Here is a 23,090-nt window from a genome sequence, read left to right on the forward strand (position 1 = left end):
TGCGGAGTACATCAGGGTATATGTAATCTGGGCGGAGTACATCAGGGTATATGTAAACTGTGCAGAGTACATCAGGGTATATGTAATCTGTGAGGAGTACATCAGGGTATATGTAATATGTGAGGAGTACATCAGGGTATATGTAATATGTGAGGAGTACATCAGGGTATATGTAATATGTGAGGAGTACATCAGGGTATATGTAATATGTGAGGAGTACATCAGGGTATATGTAATCTGTGAGGAGTACATCAGGGTATATGTAATCTGTGAGGAGTACATCAGGGTATATGTAATCTGTGCGGAGTACATCAGGGCATATGTAATATGTGAGGAGTACATCAGGGCATATGTAATATGTGAGGAGTACATCAGGGTATATGTAATATGTGCGGAGTACATCAGGGTATATGTAATATGTGCGGAGTACATCAGGGTATATGTAATATGTGAGGAGTACATCAGGGCATATGTAAGCTGTGTGGAGTACATCAGGGTATATGTAAGCTGTGCGGAGTACATCAGGGTATATGTAATATGTGAGGAGTACATCAGGGTATATGTAATATGTGAGGAGTACATCAGGGTATATGTAATCTGTGTGGAGTACATCAGGGTATATGTAATATGTGAGGAGTACATCAGGGTATATGTAATCTGTGAGGAGTACATCAGGATATATGTAATCTGTGAGGAGTACATCAGGATATATGTAATCTGTGAGGAGTACATCAGGGTATATAATCTGTGCGGAGTACATCAGGGTATATGTAATCTGTGAGGAGTACATCAGGGTATATAATCTGTGCGGAGTACATCAGGGTATATAATCTGTGCGGAGTACATCAGGGTATATGTAATCTGTGCGGAGTACATCAGGGTATATGTAATCTGTGAGGAGTACATCAGTATATATGTAATATGTGCGGAGTACATCAGGGTATATGTAATATGTGAGGAGTACATCAGGGTATATGTAATATGTGAGGAGTACATCAGGGTATATGTAATCTGTGCGGAGTACATCAGGGTATATGTAATCTGTGCGGAGTACATCAGGGTATATGTAATCTGTGCGGAGTACATCAGGGTATATGTAATCTGTGCGGAGTACATCAGGGTATATGTAATCTGTGCGGAGTACATCAGGGTATATGTAATCTGTGCGGAGTACATCAGGGTATATGTAATCTGTGCGGAGTACATCAGGGTATATGTAAACTGTGCGGAGTACATCAGGGTATATGTAAACTGTGCGGAGTACATCAGGGTATATGTAAGCTATGAGGAGTACATCAGGGTATATGTAATCTGTGCGGAGTACATCAGGGTATATGTAAGCTGTGCGGAGTACATCAGGGTATATGTAAGCTGGGCGGAGTACATCAGGTTATATGTAATCTGTGAGGAGTACATCAGGGTATATGTAAGCTGTGAGGAGTACATCAGTATATATGTAATATGTGAGGAGTACATCAGGGTATATGTAATATGTGTGGAGTACATCAGGGTATATGTAAGCTGTGAGGAGTACATCAGGGTATATGTAATATGTGAGGAGTACATCAGGGTATATGTAAGCTGTGAGGAGTACATCAGGGTATATGTAATATGTGCGGAGTACATCAGGGTATATGTAATATGTGAGGAGTACATCAGGGTATATGAAATATGTGAGGAGTACATCAGGGTATATGTAAGCTGTGAGGAGTACATCAGGGTATATGTAATATGTGCGGAGTACATCAGGGTATATGTAATCTGGGCGGAGTACATCAGGGTATATGTAATATGTGAGGAGTACATCAGGGTATATGTAATATGTGAGGAGTACATCAGGGTATATGTAATCTGTGAGGAGTACATCAGGGTATATGTAATATGTGAGGAGGAGTACATCAGGGCATATGTAAGCTGTGCGGAGTACATCAGGGTATATGTAAGCTGTGCGGAGTACATCAGGGTATATGTAATATGTGAGGAGTACATCAGGGTATATGTAATATGTGAGGAGTACATCAGTATATATGTAATATGTGCGGAGTACATCAGGGTATATGTAATATGTGAGGAGTACATCAGGGTATATGTAATATGTGAGGAGTACATCAGGGTATATGTAATCTGTGCGGAGTACATCAGGGTATATGTAATCTGTGCGGAGTACATCAGGGTATATGTAATCTGTGCGGAGTACATCAGGGTATATGTAAACTGTGCGGAGTACATCAGGGTATATGTAATCTGTGCGGAGTACATCAGGGTATATGTAAACTGTGCGGAGTACATCAGGGTATATGTAAACTGTGCGGAGTACATCAGGGTATATGTAATCTGTGCGGAGTACATCAAGGTATATGTAATCTGTGCGGAGTACATCAGGGTATATGTAAGCTGGGCGGAGTACATCAGGGTATATGTAAGCTGGGCGGAGTACATCAGGGTATATGTAAGCTGTAATCATTTTTTGATAAAGGAAATAACCAAAAACAAGCAATTCTAGAATAGTTTTTTATTGTTTGTTTTTTTCGACATTCACAGTGCGCCCTAAATTACATGTTCGCTTTATTCTGCGGGTCGATACGATTACGGCGATACTAAATTTATATAGTTTTTTTATGTATTGCGGCTTTTGCACAATAAAATCACTTATAAAATCATTTGTTTTCTGTGTCGCCATATTCTAAGACCCATAACACTTTTATTTTTGCGTGCACAAAGCGGTGTCAGGGATTATTTTTTGCGGGACGGATTGTCGTTTTTTATTAGTACTATTTTGGAGTAAATGTGACTTTTTGATCACTTTTTATAACATTTTTTGGAAGATGTGACCTAAAAGCAAAGATTCTGGCGTTGTTCATGTTTTTTTTTTACCGCGTTCACCGTGCGGGATAAATTACATAATAGTTTTGTAGTTTGGGTCGTTACGTACGCGGCGATACCAATTATGTATAGTTTTTTTTATTTTTACGGTTTTTCCCATAATAAAAGACTTACTATGGGGAAAAAGTCAGTTTAGCTTTATTTTTATTTGAAATGTGTGTGTTTTTATTGTTTTACCACATTTTTATTAACTTTTTTTTTAACTTTTTTGACTTGTCCCACTAGGGGACATGAGGGCCTGATGCCCCGATCGCTACTCTAATACACTGCACTACATACGTAGTGCAGTGTATTAGCGCTGTCAGTTATTCACTGACAGCAAGCCTATGAGGATGCTCCGCAGGCGGGTCCTCATCAGCTCCCGTACAAGGCAGACTCGGACGCCATTTTATGGCGTCCGATTGCCACAGCAACCCAGCGACTGCATCACTGGGTTGCCGGTCAGGTGAAAACAATATTGAGCGCAGCATCTGAGGGGTTAATCTGCCGGATCGGAGAATAGCTCCGGTCCTGGCAGTTACAGGAGGGTGCCAGCTGTATAATACAGCTGTCACCCCGCGGTGATGGTGCCGGCTCTGCTTCTGAGCCCGCACCATCACTGCGACGTAACTGTACTGCGCTTTGCGGGAACACCTTCCCGGCAGTGCCGTGTATATATACGGCGGATGTCGGGATGGGGTTAAAAGTAAATGTCCAAGTAAAAGTTGCAATCTTAGGCCCTATGCACACGACCGTAATTACGGACCCATTCACTTCTAGTGCAAACGGGGGAAAAAAAAAGCCATAAAAGAAAACAAAACACCAAAGCCCAGTTATGTGTAGCGTGTTTTATATTTCACTAGACGTTAACCCCTTCCCGCTCCTGGACGTACTATTAGGTCATGAGGGGCCAATCCGGCCCTCGTCCCGACACATACAGGAGCTGTGACAAATCCTGTACAGCAGTTGCCACAGCTCCTTCAGCAGGGACCGATCGCGGTGGTCCCCGCTGATTAACCCCTTAGTGATCGCGGCTTCTTAGGGGTTAAAACACCAACGACGTCCCGCAAGATGATCACGGATGACGATGGTTGCTATGGCAACCGGAGGCCTAACAATGGCCCCCGGCTATGCCATCTACGGAAGCCTAGCGGGTCCTGACTGTCAGGACCCACTATGCTTGCTTTCAGTGAGTAGTTGACAGCTCTAATACACTGCATTACGCATGTAGTGCAGTGTATTGGAATTGCAATCAGGGCATCCTGCCTTCAAGCACCCTAGTGGGACAAATACAAATTTTAAAAAAAAAAGTACAAAAAAAGTTGTCAAAAAATAAATAAAAATATAATAAACTATACATAATTGGTATCGGCACGTCCGTAACGGCCTGAACTACAAAAGTATTTCATTATTTATCCGGCGTGGTGAACGCAATAAGAGAAAATAAAAAAGACCAGAATCAATTTTTGGGTCACTACCTACCAAAAAATTTAATAAAAAGATCAAAAAAAAAAAAAAATCACACGTGCCAAAAAATGGTACTGGTCGAAACTACAGTTCGTCATGCAAAGAACAAGCCCTCGCACGGCTTTCTTGATGGAAAAATAAAAACGTTCTGGCTCCTAGAATAAGGCAACATATAAAGTAAATGATTATTTATAAAAAGTATTTTATTGTGCAAACGCCATAAGACATAAAAAAACTATAAACATCTGGTATCTCCATAATCGTATCGACCCGCACAATAAAGTGAATGTCATTTATAGCGCACGATGAACGCTGTAGAGTAAAAAAAAATAAAATAGTAGAATTGCTTTTTTTTAGTCACCACGACTCTTAACTCCTTCCCGACATTGGACGTATCGATACGCCAAAGTCGGGTAGGGGAAGTATGGAACGGGCTCACGGAGTGAACCCGCTTCATACTATGCCGGTGTCGGCTGTTTGTTACAGCTGACACTTCAGAGTAACTAGCGGCATCGCGCTCGAGCGTTAAACTCGACAGAGACCACAGCATTTAAATCGTTAGAAAGAGGGAGGCGACACCCTCTAACAGCTCATCGCGCCCCCCACAACGCAATCGCGGGGGGGAGCGATGGTTGCTATGGCTGCCTGGGGGTGCAGATCCACCATCTTTGTACACCTATTAAGCCCTGCCTCCGGCAGGGCTTAGGCGGAATTCACACTACAGGGTTTCCCGGCCTGGTGCAGGCCGTTCATAAATCGGCCGTCACCCGGCTGCATTAGGAACAATAGACCCCTAATGGGGCTGTTCACACGTCCGATTTTTTGACGGGCCGGGAAAACCGGCCGTCAAAAAATGGGACATGCTTTATTTTCGGCCGGGTGCCCGGCCCCCATAGAAGTCTATGGGTCTGGGTTAATACACGGCCATCACCGGAATGTGTCCCGAGTGATGGCCGGGTCTACCGTCGCTCGCGCACTCTCTCCTCCTCCTCACAGTGCAGAGTGCATGTGAGGAGGAGGAGGGTCTCTATGGCCGGGGATTCCGCTACAGGAGGAGTGACTACACTGTCCATATATGGACACAGTGACGTCACTCACTTCTGAAGTGGAATTCCCGACCTGTGGCAGGGAATTCCTCTCCAGGAGAAAGTGAGTGACTACACTGTCCATATATGGACATTGAAGTCAGTGACTTCTCCTGGAATGTGTGCCCCCTGCAGGGGGCTGGGTGGCATCCCCTGCAGGGGGCTGGGTGGCATTATCTACAGAGCTGTGTGTGGCAACAAATTTAAATGAAATTCATCCGATTTGAAACGGACAGGGAAAAAAACTGATGCAAAATCGGATCCAAATCGGCGGGTAAAGACAGCAACACGGCCCGGAACGGAATCGGAACGGATGCAAACCGGCCGGGAAAATCGGCCAAAAACGGCCGATTTTCCCGGCCGACACTCGGACCCTGTCGTGTGAATGAGGCCTTAATGGTTGCCTGTCAGAATCACGATATACTGCAATACATTAGTATTGCAGTATATTGTGCAAGCGATCTAACGATCACTGGTTGAAGTCCCCTAGGGGGACTAATAAAAAAAGTAAAAATTAGTTAAAGGTTTTTTTTTTGTGTAAAAAAATAAATAAATAAATAAATATATATATATATATATATATATATATATTACAAAATTAAAAATTCCCCCATTTCCCCCCTAGAGCATAGTAAAAAAATAAAAATAAAAAATAAACATAATTGGTATCGCCGCGTCCGTAAAATTCTAAACTATTACAATATATCATTATTTAACCCGCACGGTGAACACCGTAAAAAAAAAAAAAAAAAATGTAAACGCCAGAATCTCCCACAATTTTTTTTTATAAAAAGCGATCAATCCGTCGCATTTACACCAAAATGGTATTAAAAACTACGGCTTATCGCGCAAAAAATTTGCCCTCAGACCACCTAATCGATGGGGGGAAAAAAAAAAATGGAAAAAAAAAAAAAACTTATGGCTCTCCGAATTTTGCAACACAAAATAAAATTCTCTTTTTTACACTTAGGTTATAGAAAAAACTACATATATTTCGTATCGCTGTAATAATATTGACCCGCAGAATAAAGTTAACATGTTTTAATTTCACAGTGAATTCTGTAAAAACTGCGTGCAAAAAACCATGGAGGAATCGCTGTTTTTTTCATTTTCTACCCCACAAATATTTTCTTTCCCGTTTCCTAGTACATTATATGGCAAAATAAATGGTGCTACGAAAAACTACAACTCAGCCCGCAAAAATCAAGCCCTCATAGGACTATATCGACGGAAAAATAAAGACGTTATGGCTTTTGGAAGGTGGGGAGGAAAAAACGAAAATGAAAATCTGAAATAGGGGTTAAATAGAATAAAAACTAATCAAAAAGTCGCATGCACCCCATGAAAACTACAATGAACTTCAAGGGGTCTAGTTTCTAAAATGCGGTCACTTTTAAGGGGTTTCTCCTATACTGGTACCTCAATCTCTGCAAATTCGACATGGCGCCCAGAAACCAATCCAGCAAAATCTACATGACAAATAGCGCTCCTGCCTTTCTGAGCCCTGCCGTTTGTCCAACCAGCAGTTTATGACCACTTGTGGGGTATTTCCGTAATCAGGAGAAATTACTTTACAAATGTTGGGGTGCTTTTTCTCCTTTATCCCTTGTAAAAATAAAAAATGTGTACTTATCGGAAAATTAGATTTTCAATTGCGCATCCTAATTCCACTAAATTAAGCAAAAATCCTGGTGTCTAAACGCTCACAATACCCTTGGATAAATTCCTTGAGGGGTGTAGTTTGCCAAATGGGGTCAATTTTGGGGGGTTTCCACTGTTTTGGCACTACAAGACCTCTTCAAACCTGACATGGTGCCTAAAATATATTCTATAAAAAGGAGGCCCCAAAATCCGCTAGGTGCTCCTTTGCTTCTGAGGCCGGTGCTTCAGTCCATTATCACACTATGGCCACATGTGGGATCATTCTAAAAACTGCAGAATCTGGGCAATAAATATTGAGATGCATTTCTCAGGTAAAACCTTCTGCGTTACAGAATAAAAGGATTTTCAGCAGAGCAAGCGTAATCTCGCGAGATCACGCTGTAAATAACAGGTTACTGCGAGATTACGCTCTGCTGAAAGTCCCACACAAACGTTACCGAAGTGCAGGGATTGTGAATAGACATTGCGTCCTGTCTGGAAGGAATGTCTATTCACTGTCAAGACACTTCAGTAACGTTAATGTGTCAGTATAAGACAGCACATCGTGAACAACGCAGGGTCACTATGCGCTGACTAAATGAATGGAGAGAAGTGTATGACGCTGACTGGTCACTGATTGGTCAGCGTCATACACTTCTCTCCACAACTCCTACTTGGTCAAAAGTTAAAAAACACGCCCAGTTGACCATTAACCCCTTAAGGACGCAGCCTAGTTTGGGCCTTAAGGCTCAGAGCCCATTATTCAAATCTGACATATTTCACTTTATGTGGTAATAACGTCGGAATGCTTAAACCTATCCAAGCGATTCTGAGACTGTTTTCTCGTGACACTTTGGGCTTCATGTTCGTGGTAAAATTTGGTCGATATATTCAGTCTTTATTTGTGAAAAATTGCAAAATTTACAAAAAATAGCATTTTTCAGAATTTAAATGCATCTGCTTGAAAAACAGACGGTTATACCACCCATAATAGTTACTAGTTCACACTTCCCATATGTCTACTTCAGATTGGCATCGTTTTTTGAACATTCTTTTATTTTTCTTGGACGTTACAAGGCTTAGAACATAAACAGCAATTTCTCATATTCTTAAGAAAATTTCAAAAGCCTTTTTTTGAAGGTGCCAGTTCAGTTCTGAAGTGGATTTGTGGGGCCTATGTATTAGAAACTCCCATAAAACACCCCATTTTAAAAACTAGACCCCTCAAAGTATTCAAAACAGCATATAGAAAGTTTTTTAACCCTTCAGGCATTTCACAGCAATTAAAGCAAAGTGGAAATGAAATTTGCAAATTTCATTTTTTCTGCTGAATTTCAATTTTATTCAATTTTTTTTTAGTAACAGAGAAGATTTTACCAGAGAAACACCACTAAATATGTATTGTCCAGATTCTGCAGTTTTTAGAAATGTCCCACATGTGTCTCTAGTGCGCTCGGGGACTAAAACACAAGCCCCAGAAGCAAAGAAGCACCTAGTGCATTTTGAGGCCTCTTTTTTATTAGAATATATTTTAGGCAGCATGCCAGGTTTGAAGAGGTGTTGAGGTATCAAAACAATGGAAACCCACCAGAAGTGACCCCATTTTGGAAATTACACCCCTCAAGGAATTCATTTATGGTTTTTGTTATCATTTTGACCGCACAGTTTTTTCACAGCACCTATTTGAATTGGGCTGTGAAATGAAGAAAATGATATTTTTTCCAATAAGATGTCATTTTTGATCAAAATTTCTTATTTTCACAAGGAACAACATACCCCATTTTGTTGCCCAATTTGTCCTTAGTGCGGCAATACCCCATTTGTGGTGATAAACTGCCGTTTGGGCCCATGGGAGGGCTCAGAAGAAAAGGACCACCATTTGGCCTACTGGAGCTTTTCTGGTGCTAAGTCATGTATGCAGAAGCCCCTGAGGTACCAGTACAGTTGAAACCCCCGAGAAGTGACCCCATTTTAAAAACTACACCCCTTAAGACCTTCATCTAGAGGTGTAGTGAGCATTTTGACCCCACAGGTACTGTGTAAAAGATAATGCGCAGCAGATGGTGCAGAGTGAGATTTGCAATTTTCTATACATATATGCCATTTCAGTGTCCGATATATTGTGCCCAGCATGCGCCACCGGAGATATACACCCCTTAAATTGTAATGTGGGTTCTCCTGGGTACGGCAATACCCTACATGTGGCTGTTATCAGCTGCCTGGGCATACGGCAGGGCTCAGAAGGGAAAGATGAGAGGGATAAGCTGTGCGGAGTGCATCAGGGTAAATTATAAACCAAGGGACGTATGATACATTTTAAAACAATCTTTTATACAGAGCCCTGGTTTTTCGGGACACGTGTCACATTGGTATATTGTGTTCTTCCTTATCCCCCTCTTATAGCAGACTCTGCACCTCTTTTGACTCTTTCCCTTTCCACTGGTTTGGGGAACTTCTCCTGGAAAGTGTTGCCCTGGTACGATGCGTGTGGCCTCGCTTCCAGAAATACTGGGTGCCCCCCCCTTCCTGGTCCCTAAAGATTAGATCTTGAAATTCCAGGAAAGTTCCCCTCTGGCCTGCACATCGACGTAGCACGTACGCATTGTACAAAGCCATCTGTATGATGTGCCCGGCCAGCTTCTTATACCACACCGCATAGCGCTGTAGGGCTTCAGGACTTGATCTTACAAGTCCACCCCTCTCATGTACCTATAGTAGTCCAGGATGCAGTCTGGTTTGGGGGTGGCCTTTCCTTCATATATCCTAAACCTGTAGGTATACCCTGATGCACTCTCACAGCTTATACATCTTCACGCCATACCTTGCCCTCTTACCCGGCAGGTACTCGCGGAATTGAACCCTCCCTTTAAAATGTACCAGGGACTCATCAATAGAAAAGCACTTCTCGGGGGTGTATGCTGGGAAAACCGGGCACTGGAACGGTCTAATAGGGGTCTCCGTTTATACAAACGGTCAAAACTGGGGTCATCTCGGAGTGGGCACGGCTCATTATCAGTATAATGTAAGAAGCGAAGTATTGCCTCATTTATTTGTTTTTTTAGGTTCCAGTTCAGTTCTGAAGTTGCTTTGAGGGGCCCATATATTAGAAACCCCTATCAAACACCCCATTTTAGAAACTAGACCCCTCAAAGTATTCACAACAGCATTAAGAAAGTTTATGAACCCTTTAGGTGTTTCACAGAAATTTAGAGCAAAGTAGAGGTGAAATTTACTCTTTTTATACCATTTTTTTTATAACACAAAAGGATTTACCAGAGAAACGCAACTCAATACGTATTACCCAGATTCTGCAGTTTAGAGAAATATCCCACATGTGGCCCTCGGGCGGTAATGGACTGAAGCCCCGGCCTCCGAAGCAAAGGAGCACCTAGTGGATTTTGAGCCCTCTTTTTTATTAGGCACCATGTCCGGTTTGAAGAGGTCTTGTGGTGCCAAAACATTGGGAACCCCCCAAAAGTGACCCCAATTTGGAAACTAGACCCCTTGAGGAATCCATTGTAGTTTTCTTGGGGTGCATGCGGCTTTTTGATCAGTTTTTATTCTATTTTTAGTTGGCGTGGTGACTAATAAACAGCAATTCTACTATTGTTTTTGTATACTTTTTTTTTACAGCGTTCACCGTGCGCTATAAATGACACATTCACTTTATTCTGCGGGGCGATACGATTACGGCGATACCAGATGTTTAGTTTTTTTATGTCTTATGGCATTTACACAATAAAATACGTTTTGTAAACAATCACTCACTTTTTGTGTTACCTTATTCTAAGAGCCAGAACGTTTTTATTTTTCAATCAATAAAGCCGTGCGAGGACTTATTTTTTGCGTAACGAACTGTAGTTTCGATCAGGACCATTTTTCGGTACATGCGACTTTTTGATCTCTTTTTATTCCATTTTTTGGGAGGTGAAGTGACCAAACAATTGTGATTGTGGTTCGGTTTATTATTATTTTCTTTTACGGCGTTCACCGTGCGGGATAAATAACGAAATAATTTTGTAGTTCAGGCCGTTACGGACGCGGCGATACCAATTATGTATAGTTTATTTGTTTGTTTATATATTTTTATTAATAATAAAGGACTGATAAGGGAAAAAGGGGGACTTTTACTTTTATTACTTTTAAAACTTTTATTTTCTTATTTTTACACATCTTTTTTTAACTTTTTTTTTACTTTATTACTTTGTCCCACTAGGGGACATGAGGGCAGGAGGCCCTGATCGCTGTTCTAATACACTGCACTACATGCGTAGTGCAGTGTATTAGATCTGTCAGCTACTCACTGACAGCAAGCATAGTGGGTCCTGACGTTGTCAGGACCCACTAGGCTTCCGTCTATGGCATAGCCGGACGCCATTGTTTGGTGTCCGGTTGCCATAGTCACCATCGCCGGCCGCTATCGTGTAGCAGGCCGGCGATGGCGGATTAACCCCTAAGAAGCCGCGATCGCTATTGAACGCGGCTTCTGAGGGGTTAATCGGCGGGGGAGCTCCGCGATCGGTCCCGGCACATTGAGCAGTGATAGTCTGCTGTCGGAAACAGCAGCTATCACAGCTCATGAACGCGCCCCGCGCGAACGGCGCCGCGTTTACTCCATGACCTACTATTAGGTCACTGAGCGCGAACGCTACAGTTAGCATGACCTAATAGTAGGTCATGGAGCGTTAAGGGGTTAAGAAAGAAATTAGCATAAAGCTAAAATCGCTAATAACGTGGTAAAAATAGTTTTTCTAAATAAAAACCACTGCTGTCACCTACATTACAGCGCCGATCACATTATGTAGGAGACAGGGCACTTATAATGTGGTGACAGAGACTCTCTAAGTTTGACTTGGAAAAAAATAAAATAAATGCATGTGTGAATGTAGCCTAATAGTTGAGTAACAGTTGCTTCTGAAGTTGTCGTGACCAGGAGATCCCAGGCTTACATGCACTACCACTCAGGGGGTAGGAGGAGACAATGTTTGGTTGTTAAAGAGACTCTGTCACCAGATTATAAGTGCCCTGTCTCCTACATAATCTGATCGGCGCTGTAATGTAGACAACAGTGGTTTTTATTTTGAAAAACTATCATTTTTGACCAAGTTATAAACAATTTTAGATTTATGCTAATTAGTTAGACAACTGGGTGTGTTTTTACTTTTTACCAACTGGGCGTTGTGAAGAGAAGTGTTTGACACTAACCAATCAGCGACATACACTTCTCATTGTTACAGTGAGATTGTGGAGTGAAAGAAGCTGGGCTGGAACAATGAGAAGTGTATGACACTGATTGGTCAGCCTCATACACTTCTCTGTACAACACCCAGTTGGTAAAAAGTAAAAACACACCCAGTTGTCTAACTAATTAGCATAAATCTAAAATTGTTTATAACTTGGTCAAAAATGATAGTTTTTCAAAATAAAAACCACTGTTATCTACATTACAGCGCCGATCAGATTATGTAGGAGACAGGGCACTTATAATCTGGTGACAGAGCCTCTTTAAGTCTAAGATCTGTTTAAGATCCTACAGAACAATATCATGCATTACATTTTTATTCGGACGTCCTTTATTATGACCTATTAAGGTTTCTGAACCGAAGGCGCTGGTGAATTTATTAAATACCAAGACGTAGCCTAAAATTGGAGAAGTGCACATCTGCTTTAACTGTGAGAAGTCATATCTCAAAAGCACAGGGTAGATCTGTCAGCATACCATGTATAAGGGCAGCATAGTATGGGGATAAGGTCGCTCTCCTTTTAGCCCAAAGCACACCAAAAAAAAGACAAAAAAGTATTACGCATTTGGCTTATAGGAGCTATTAAAGAATATAGCGGACTCCTAGTTAGGAGTCCGGCATATTCATGAATAATGTGCTCCACCACACTCTCAGCAGTGACTGACCGGCCGCTCTGTATCTGTATGTATACAGGCAACCCATCAAACACTGCTGGCGAGGGGGTTGCATTTCGCTTTTATATATCCCATACAATAAGATTAAGTGCCAGTTTTTAGGACCCTTAAGGTGGAGATTATTCTACATATGCTAAAGATTTTCCACCTGCAATCTCAGCTTACCAGCACTACAGGAGGAACAGAGCATCTCGGCTCCAGGTCCAGATTTTTCTATGAACTTCAGGGGACGGTCACTGTATATAAAAGAAAAAAAATTTTGTATAAATAAATGATACAAATATAATTGTTTATGTATAAAAGGCATAAAGGTTGTAGCACGCACTTGAACTGCAAAGTATCGACATCCCAATGCCATAGGCAGACTGTTGCATCTCCTCCCGTAGACACCAAGTATCTGGTAGAACCTTTGACCAGTGGGCTGAACTGGAAAAGAGCAGAAAAAACATCTGTGTATAATACCAGCAAGAGGAATTCACGCTTCAAGAATCTCAACTAAATATATCTAGAAATGAAACTATTACTCAATGATCAGGACAACTGTTGATACGGAAAAAGCAAAATAAAAATATACCTAAAATAGTCCTACCCCCCCCCCCCCCTTCTCAGCTTTGATACTATTCGGTCTCATATTGCCATCAAAACTGAGAAGCGTATGAACGATTAGTCTATAAGTGTCCCAGGGGAAGTCAACCCTCCCCTTCCCTCTCAAACCTCACATCAGTCTTGTCTAAATAAGCAATTGTGCAGGAGGCAATGGAGCCCCGACCCTTAGCTAAAGACCCTTTTACACGAGCAGATAAACGGCTGACCGCTTGCTGCCGATCATTGCCCGGTGTAAACACGGCAGCGATTAGCCGACAAACAAGCAATTGTATTTCTTGGGGGGGCAAGGAAAAATGGGTATAGGCCCTTGTCACTAGGTAGAAAGAAGTCTTGGCTGCACCCAGGTATGCTATACCCCTCCTACAGACACTGGCTAAATCAGTCCGTACAGAAAACCGTAAAAAAAAAACAAAAAACACGGACAGCCAGAACAGATCCCAGACCTAGAAGAAAAAAAAAAAAGAAAAAGGAGGGTCAGATCTGTGTCTGCCAACGAATACAAGGAGAAAGCTTTTACAATGAGTCCAATAACCCTATTCTCTCGTTTATATTGTTTGGGGACAGTACCATGGGACGTCCTAAAGAAGTCCCAGAGGATGGGAAGAAAATGAAATGAAAAAGGGTACAGCAATGCAACCCGCCCAACCCACAATTGCCTGCAGACTGGCATCAAAGGAGGCCAAGGAACGAATCAAGTAAAATTTTGTAAAGACGTGCACCGAAGCCCAGGTAACACATACAGACCTAAGCAGCAGAAGCTTGATTCTTGACCACCCAGGAGGGACCGCAGCCCTTGTGGAATGAGCGGTGACCTTAAAGGGAGGAACCTTACCCCTTGGAACATTAGGGTTCCATAATCACAGACCAGATCCAACGCACAATGGTGGCGCTTAGACGCTGCGAAGCCCTTCAGGAACCACAAAACAAAAGAAACGATGCAGTTGAAGCCACATGGACGCGGGCGGACTGCTCACACGTCGAGGCAATGCAAAGCGCCTTGGGAAAGGGCAGAAAGGAGGAGGTCATTCCCTTTACGGATATGGAAGGCCAATACGACCTTAGAGAGGAAGGATTGGACAGGTCGGAAAACCACCTTAACCCTAATGACCAAACAGGGAGAGTTACATGGCAGCCAGTTCGGATACCAGTCTGATAGAAGTGATGGCTACTAGGAAGGCAACTTTTCAGGAAAGTAAATGGAACAAAAACGTCCCTCAAGGGTACAAAAGGAGTAACCCTGAAGGACACCCAAGACCAAATTGCACTTACAAGGATCAATGGGAAGTCTGAATAAGGGAACAGCCTGAGTGACTCCTTGCAGGAAAGTCTTCACTTGAGTATGAAGGGCCAAGGCCCGCTGGAAAAGTATGTATAGAACAGTCCCAGATCAAGGCCTGATTGCAGGAAAGACAGAATGTTCTAAGTGTAGAACATAGCATAGGATGGAAATTTCACGGTTCACACCTAGAAAAATAAGCCTTCCAGGTACCGTGGTAAACCTTGGCTGATTGAGGCTTTTCTGGCCTTCAACATTGGTCTGAATGACTTGCTGAGAAAAACTTCGGGCTCAGTAACTCAACTTCAAAGAGCCATACAGTTAAACGCATCTAATGTAAAGTGTGGTGGAAAGCTGGTCATGTCGAGCATCCTGGAAGACGCCAAGCTGCCTCTGCGAGCAGGTAGACAAGATCAGCATAACAGGCCCAGTGAGGCCACACCGGTGCCACCAGGATTGCAGGAACTCCATCCCTTTTGAGCACTCTGGGCAACGTGGAAGAGAAGTAAACCGATATAGGAGGAAGAACTCGCCCCAAAGAGCGACCAGGGAGTCACTCACGATGGCCCTAGGAAATACCTCGTCCCGGCCATGTAAGTAGGAACCTTGAGAATGAGACGTAACGCGAAAAGATCCATGTCCGATACACCAACTTTCCGCAGAGGAGATTGAACACATCTGGATGAAGCGCCCACTCTCCTGGGTCCAGTCTTTCCTGACTCAGGAAGTCTGTGGCCCAAATGTATAATTCTTGTATGTGGACAGCTGATAATGCAGGTACAAAATTTGCAATGGAACAATCCACCAGGACTCCTACAGAGTGGAATGACTCCTGGTGCTGCCCTGGGGGTTCAGATAGGCAACAGCCGTGGAATTGTCGGTCTGGGTCCTGACCGGGTGAAATTGGAGAAGGAACGTCTAATGGGAGAGAGCTAGGAAGATTGCCCTCAATTCCAGAAGATTGATCTGTAGGATGACTCCGTTGACCAGGTTCACTGGACCGTGTGGAGCCCAAAAACCTACCCCATCTGGACAGACTGGTATCCATCAAGGTAACAAGTCCCTGGTGGGGGAAGAAAGATCGCCCCTGCAAGATGGCCGGTGGGGTCTTGCACAGCTCCTGGCTAATCCGAGAGAGCAGGAAAATAAACAGGTCCAGAGAAGTCAGACTTGTCCCATCACCAAAGGAGGGGTATGGAGTTTGGCATATGGAACTGTCTCAAAGGTCGAGACCATCCTGCCGCCCAGCATCTGCATGCAGACGTGGATGGAAGAGAGAGTGTTCTGGAAAAGGAGGGCCCCCCCTTCTGTCCGAAGGACCTTTACCTCCAAGAGAAGGAAGCTTGAGGTTCTGGTATTGAAGTTCATTCCCAGAAAATCCCTGCTCCAAGATGGGACCAAAGTGATTTTCTCCTTACGGATGATCCAGCCGAACCTTTCCAACACCTCCATTGTGATGTGGAAACTGAAAATTGTCCATTCTGCAAGGGGCCTTCACCAAGAGGTGGCCCAGGTAAGGGATGACAGCAACTCCCCCGGCACGAAGCATGATGAAAATTGCCAGGACCTTGGTGGAGAACCGTGTCGAGCCTGAAAAGGAGGGCTACAAGTTAGAAGTGCTGGTGGGACCTTGCGATGGGAATATGGAGGTATGAATCGCGACTACCGATGGATGATAACGCTCCTTGTTCCACCGACCGCAGGGATTCAAAGCGAAACCTCAGAACGCGAACAAAGCAGTAAAATTTATTTAGATCCAGAACTGGACGGAGTGATCCGTCTTTTTTGGTAACTGAAGGGGAAACCACTGGAAACGTTCCTCCTGAAGAACTGGGACCATGACTTTTAGCAGGAGTAGAACAGCCTGGGAAAAAGCAGAAGTGCAATCCAGAGCGCAAGCTGAAGTGGACAGAAAGAACCTTCCTGGCGGAGAGAGAGCGGCACCATGATGCAGAGAGCGGCACCATGATGCAGGGAGCGGCACCATGATGCAGGGAGCGGCACCATGATGCAGGGAGCGGCACCATGATGCAGGGAGCGGCACCATGATGCAGGGAGCGGCACCATGATGCAGGGAGCGGCACCATGATGCAGGGAGCGGCACCATGATGCAGGGAGCGGCACCATGATGCAGGGAGCGGCACCATGATGCAGGGAGCGGCACCATGATGCAGGGAGCGGCACCATGATGCAGGGAGCGGCACCATGATGCAGGGAGCGGCACCATGATGCAGGGAGCGGCACCATGATGCAGGGAGCGGCACCATGATGCAGGGAGCGGCACCATGATGCAGGGAGCGGAGCAGCGTGTCTCGTGCTCCCACCGTTGGAAACAAACTTTTTGGAGTTGGGAGACAAGTGGCTCCCCTACAACTGGTACCTTTACAGGCAGGGAAAAAAAAAAAAAGTTCAAAAGAGGGATGTGCAGCCATGCTGTCCACAGATAGGTTTCCCTGCCACATTAAAAGATTCCCCCTTTAGATAGGGAATGCATAAAGTCTGTGTAGAGAATAAGAAGCTCCTTGAGGGGCGGTCATACCCACTCTGTGCACCCTCGAAGATTACAAAGGTCTCCTCTATAGTGAACTCGCACATACAGTGGGGTTACTGGCACTCCATATGAAAGTGAGGTTAGGTGACCAGCGGTGAGGGAAAGCCAGTGCAGTGAACCGACTAGTTTCCCAGTATCTGTAGGGGGGCCAGGCTGATACCCCACCTGCAATTAAAGAGAAAATAAAAAAAATGAAAACCTGAGTATCAGGCCATGTCTGCCTCCTACAAACACCAAGCTGAAACAGAATTAGCCAGTGTCTGGAGGAACGGTACAGCCTGCATGGGCAGAGACAAGACTTTTTCCTACTTAGTGGAAAAACCTAAAGCCATGACGCGGTGACCAAAATGTAAACAGGGGATGTGCTGCCGACAAGATGCAAATAAGTATGAGGATGAACGATTGTCCCTATACTCGCAATCATAGCTCCATCTAAAATGGTGCAAACCAGTGCTGACCAGCATATTATTATATGTAAAACCACCCTTAGACTTGCACCTATCATCTGCACGCCAGTTTAAAATGGAATAGATCAGGAGGAAATTAATACGAATGTTCCCAGGAAAATTTTTACGTGACATGCTGAAATTCTTGCAAACTGACAAATTCTGTGGGAAAGTATTTTTGTTTTTTCATTTTCTATAATGTCTCTCTGAAGTTGTCTGGATCTGCCAACGAATATTTAAAGGTCTACGGTTACCTTTTGAGACCATCAAATCTACAGAAGTTTGAAAATTTGGGCTGGTGGTGCCTGGCTATTAAAGCATGCAACTTTTTAGATGCACCGTTTGGGACACTTTGCTTGGGATCAATGACACTGGCCCTAGACGGTTATGCCAAGGATGTATTGAAGTTATATGCCATAGAACTATTCATAATCATCTTAGATGATCCAGTATACTGCCAAACCCTAGCACAGCCTAATCCGTACTGAGAGAAAAGAAAAGATCCATTGTGGGAAACGCAGAAATTCGGGTGTATGTACATTAAACTTTGGATGAGGACATACGTGGCGGATCATTTCTGCCGCAAGTCCGTGATGAATCCACAACAAAATCTGCAAAAATTACAAGTGGATCACCCCCTATGCGAAATGCAAAGGATAAAATCTGCCACATACTGCAGATTTGAGAATCCGCAGAATGCTTTGATTTCCACATAGATTTTTTTCCGCTACTTGTAGATAAGTTTTTGAAAACCTCATCCACATGTTTTGTATTGTAAACTGCTGCAGCCCGGTCATAGCAGCCGCGCAGCCCGGTCATAGCAGCCGCGCAGCCCGGTCATAGCAGCCGCGCAGCCCGGTCATAGCAGTTCAATTTTTGTATTGTATCTATTTTTGAACGTAATGCGGCCCGCCAACTTCAAACTTATTCTATGTGCGGCCCATTTACCCAGCCGAGTTTGAGACCCCTGATGTAGCCCCACACATTTAAATTAAATTCTGATGCTTACAAGTAATGAGGTAACAGCCCCCGAGTGACCTTGTAGCACAGCCACGGGTGCACAGGTTCTGAGAGACCAAACTCTGATGATCTTTTCACAGCTTGCAGCAGCAATCAGGGTATTCTCATAGTTCACAGTAAGTTCAGAGATCTCAGCTGAATGACCTCTTAGTGTGGCTAGCAGCCGTCCATCAAGTGCAGACCAGATCTTCACCAAGCAGTCATCGGAGCCCTGATGGCAGAGCGGGAAAAAGAAAAATATTTAAGTAGCACTAGTTTTTATATGTAATGCAGACTCACCAGCAATATTCTAGCAGTGTAACGTGTTTCTTCCCAGGTCAGTTGCATCCTAAATGTAACCCTTTCATTATGGGCAGCTCGGTTTCAGTCTATTAGTCCAAAGCTTGCTCTCCGGTGTAGACAGGTCATTCTCCCCTGTGTGGCTGGTTTCCCATGATCTACGGGATTACATCACCACCCATCAAATCCCTCCTGGCAGCTCTCAGACGCCTCCCCTCCGAGCTCCGCCTTCCTACTTCCTCTATATGCTGCTGAAGAGATTTCTGCAGTGATCAGGTAAATCCATAGATTGATAAACTGCAAAGTTAGAAAACTCCCCCAACTCTCACAAACTGTCTTATACCAGGGGTCAGCAACCTTTGGCAGTCTAGCTGTTGTGAAACCACAATTCCCAGCATGTCCTAACAGCCTTTGCCTGGAATAATAACGTCTTTGGCTGTCAGGACATGCTGGGAGTTGTAGTTTCATATCAGCTGGAATGCCAAAGGTTGCTGACCCCTGGTCTATACTGTGTGTGCTGTGTACAGAGAGTCCAGTGTATTTCTATGTTATGCAGCTTCACACTGCGGTCACTTGCATCCTGCTTGTAAGAGGTGAGAGAAATCTATTGCAAGCAGAAGGCAGGGGAGGCAGGCTGAAGTAGCATCACATAGGATACATCGGAGAGTGTGAAGCACCACCGAATAGAATACACTAGAGTCTCTGCAGAGTCTCCAGTGTATTCTATGAGGTGCTGCTTCATGCTGCTATGTGAAACAGCACTTTATAGAATACACTGGAGACTGCAGCATGAAGCAGCACCTCATAGAATACACTGGATACTCTGCAATGTGAAACAGCACTTTATAGAATACACTGGAGACTAATGTAAGGCAGCACCTCATAGAATACACTGGAGACTCTGCAGTGTGATTTAGGGGAGTTGAATTACTGAATGACAATACTATGTCACTGAGCTCTATCACTTGCTGCACTCAGATGGGACTCAGAACTGAGAAAGTGCATTGTAAGGAAACACGGGCCCCAACTGCCTCTAAAGAGCCAGAAGGTGAAATGTAGGCTGCACATCAGACTGAATCAGAAGAATCACATCAGATGAGAAGCCAAGATGAACGTCCCGTCCCATATACGGCACATCAGCTAAACCAGGTATACACAAGAGCCTCAAAGTTATCCTATAATAACAGCCTATGCGGTACTTTACAGGCCAAAAAAAAACATTTGCTGGAGTGCTGCTTTAAGGAGGTGTCATTTAAACAGGAACAGATTTGCCTACACAAGTTGAGCACATTTTACTGATTACTGCAGAGAGAACAGGTGACAACTCAGCTGTGTCAGGGTCTACACTGGGCTCATTGAATCTTCTTCATAATCTTAATCCCTGCACAACAGCCAGAATATGAACAAATGGTAGAAATAATTTCACACAACGGGCCAGAACGTACCGAACCTCAAATACGGAGCAGTAGTAAAAGGGGATCTTCAGGGGAAATAAATACAAACTTTCTTTTAAATGTTCATTAGGGTATGTTCACACGACAGCGTCCGTAACGGCTGAAATTACGGGGATGTTTCAGCCTGAAAACATCCCCGTAATTTCAGCCGTACCGGCATGTGCAGGCGCTTGAACGCCGCGTCCATTACGGATGTAATTGGCGCTGCTATTCATTGGAGTCAATGAATAAAGGCTCCAATTACGGCCAAAGAAGTGACAGGTCACTTCTTTGACGCGGGCGTCTATTTACGCGCCGTCATTTGACAGCGGCGCGTAAATTTCGCCTCGTGTGAACAGACAAACGTCTGCCCATTGCTTTCAATGGGCAGATGTTTGTCAGCGCTATTGAGGCACTATTTTTGGACGTAATTCGGGGCAAAAACGCCCGAATTACGTCCGTAATTAGTGCGTGTGAACATACCCTTAGGCAGGACTCCGGCTGCAATGACACAATGAATCTATTGTGCAGCGAAGAAGCATAAATATTCCAGTCACTGCGTAGCACCGGGGCCCCTAGCCAGCAGGGGCCTACTCAGGACTACTAAGCACATTAGACACCCACTATACTGGAGAATGGCTGGGGGTAAAGTGACGAGGCACCACTAGCAATTTCACATTTAGTATTTCTCAGAAGACCAGAGCTGCCAGTGTTGAGATGACGTAATTAAATATATATTTTATTTTAAATAGGTTTTTACCTTTAGGACCAGGCACAGTTTAGCCATTTTTAGCCCGCATTATTTAAAGAGGCTCTGTCACCAGATTTTGCAGCCCCTATCTGCTATTGCATGTGATCGGCGCTGCAATGTAGATTACAGTAACGTTTTTATTTTAAAAAAACGAGCATTTTTGGCCAAGTTATGACCATTTTTGTATTAATGCAAATGAGGCTTGCAAAAGTACAACTGGGCGTGTTGAAAAGTAAAAGTACAACTGGGCGTGTATTATGTGCGTACATCGGGGCGTGTATTATGTGCGTACATCGGGGCGTTTACACTACTTTTACTAGCTGGGCGTTCTGACGAGAAGTATCATCCACTTCTCTTCAGAACGCCCAGCTTCTGACAGTGCAGATCTGTGACGTCACTCACAGGTCCTGCATCGTGACGGCCACATCGGCACCAGAGGCTACAGTTGATTCTGCAGCAGCATCAGCGTTTGCAGGTAAGTAGCTACATCGATTTACCTGCAAACGCCGATGCTGCTGCAGAATCATCTGTAGCCTCTGGTGCCGATGTGTCCTCGCTCGTCTGACACGATGCAGGACCTGGGGAAGTGACGTCACAGCGTGATCTGCCAGAAGCTGGGCGTTCTGAAGAGAAGTGGATGATACTTCTATACACAACGCCCAGCTAGTAAAAGTAGTAAACACGCCCCGATGTACGCACATAATACACGCCCACTTGGACTTTTACTTTTCAACACGCCCAGTTGTACTTTTGCAAGCCTCATTTGCATAACTACAAAAATGGTCATAACTTGGCCAAAAATGCTCGTTTTTTTAAAAATAAAAACGTCACTGTAATCTACATTGCAGCGCCGATCACATGCAATAGCAGATAGGGGCTGCAAAATCTGGTGACAGAGCCTCTTTAACCGTTTCCCGACCGCTGGCTGTGTTTTTACGGCCAGCGGTCAGGGACGGGTCCTTAAAACCCGAGCCATAGACTTTTTACGGCTCGGGTTTTAACTTGCTGCCCGCGTGATCGGGCAGCTGAATGTCGGGTCTCTGGCTGTCAGTGACTGCCGGGGACCCTGAGGAGAGGAAAGGAGCAGCTTTCGCTGCTTCTGTCTTCTCCGATCTTTTACACAGCGCTCAATGAACGCTGTGTATAGGAATAGAGGAAGCGGCCGCGCCGCTGTCTCTCTTCCTCCCGGTGTTCATGTGACTGGTCACATGATCGCCGGCTGCCGTTACTGACAGACTGCTGCTGGGTCTTACCAGACCCAGCACAGCCCTATTAGTGACAATCGTCACTATGAGAGGGCTGATTTCCCTGCTGTGCATCTCCAGTTACAGGGGAAAAACATGGTGTAAAAGAAAGAAAAAATATATATAAAGTTCACCAAAGGTCTTCTTTGACCTTTGGGGGACAGACCATAGTAATAAAATAATAATAAAGTAAAGTGCAAAAAAAATTAATAATAAATACACATAATACCCACCCCCCAAAAAAAACCGTTCCCCCCGCCAATCATTGTCGTAACGCAAGCGCTGACCCAATTAGACATGTAATATATAACAATTTATGTTAGACAATGACGATCACAAAAGGTCTATTTTAGGGTAAAACTATGTTATTACCCAAAAAAATTGCTGAAAAGTAAAAAAGCTTATTTTTTTTACTATTATTTTCCAACTTTATGAATAAAGATTCTAAAATAGCAAAAAAGGTGTGTATAAAAATGATTAAAGAGGCTCTGTCACCAGATTTTGCAACCCCT

The 23,090-nt window shown here is 43.9% G+C and overlaps 1 protein-coding gene across 1 annotated transcript in view; it reads right to left on the reverse strand.

The window, feature by feature from the left end:
• Positions 1-23,090, reverse strand: part of BRWD1 (bromodomain and WD repeat domain containing 1) — a 99,510-nt gene that overhangs the window by 53,420 nt on the left and 23,000 nt on the right. The window contains exons 8-10 of the mRNA XM_075854611.1: positions 18,861-19,082; positions 13,298-13,398; positions 13,138-13,208 (exon numbers count right to left, since the gene is read on the reverse strand). Coding sequence (XP_075710726.1) covers positions 13,138-13,208; positions 13,298-13,398; positions 18,861-19,082 — 394 coding nt within the window. The remainder of the gene's footprint in view (positions 1-13,137; positions 13,209-13,297; positions 13,399-18,860; positions 19,083-23,090) is intronic.

The sequence above is a fragment of the Rhinoderma darwinii genome, chromosome 2 (assembly GCF_050947455.1).
Source record: "Rhinoderma darwinii isolate aRhiDar2 chromosome 2, aRhiDar2.hap1, whole genome shotgun sequence".
Classification (NCBI taxonomy): Eukaryota; Metazoa; Chordata; class Amphibia; order Anura; family Rhinodermatidae; genus Rhinoderma; species Rhinoderma darwinii.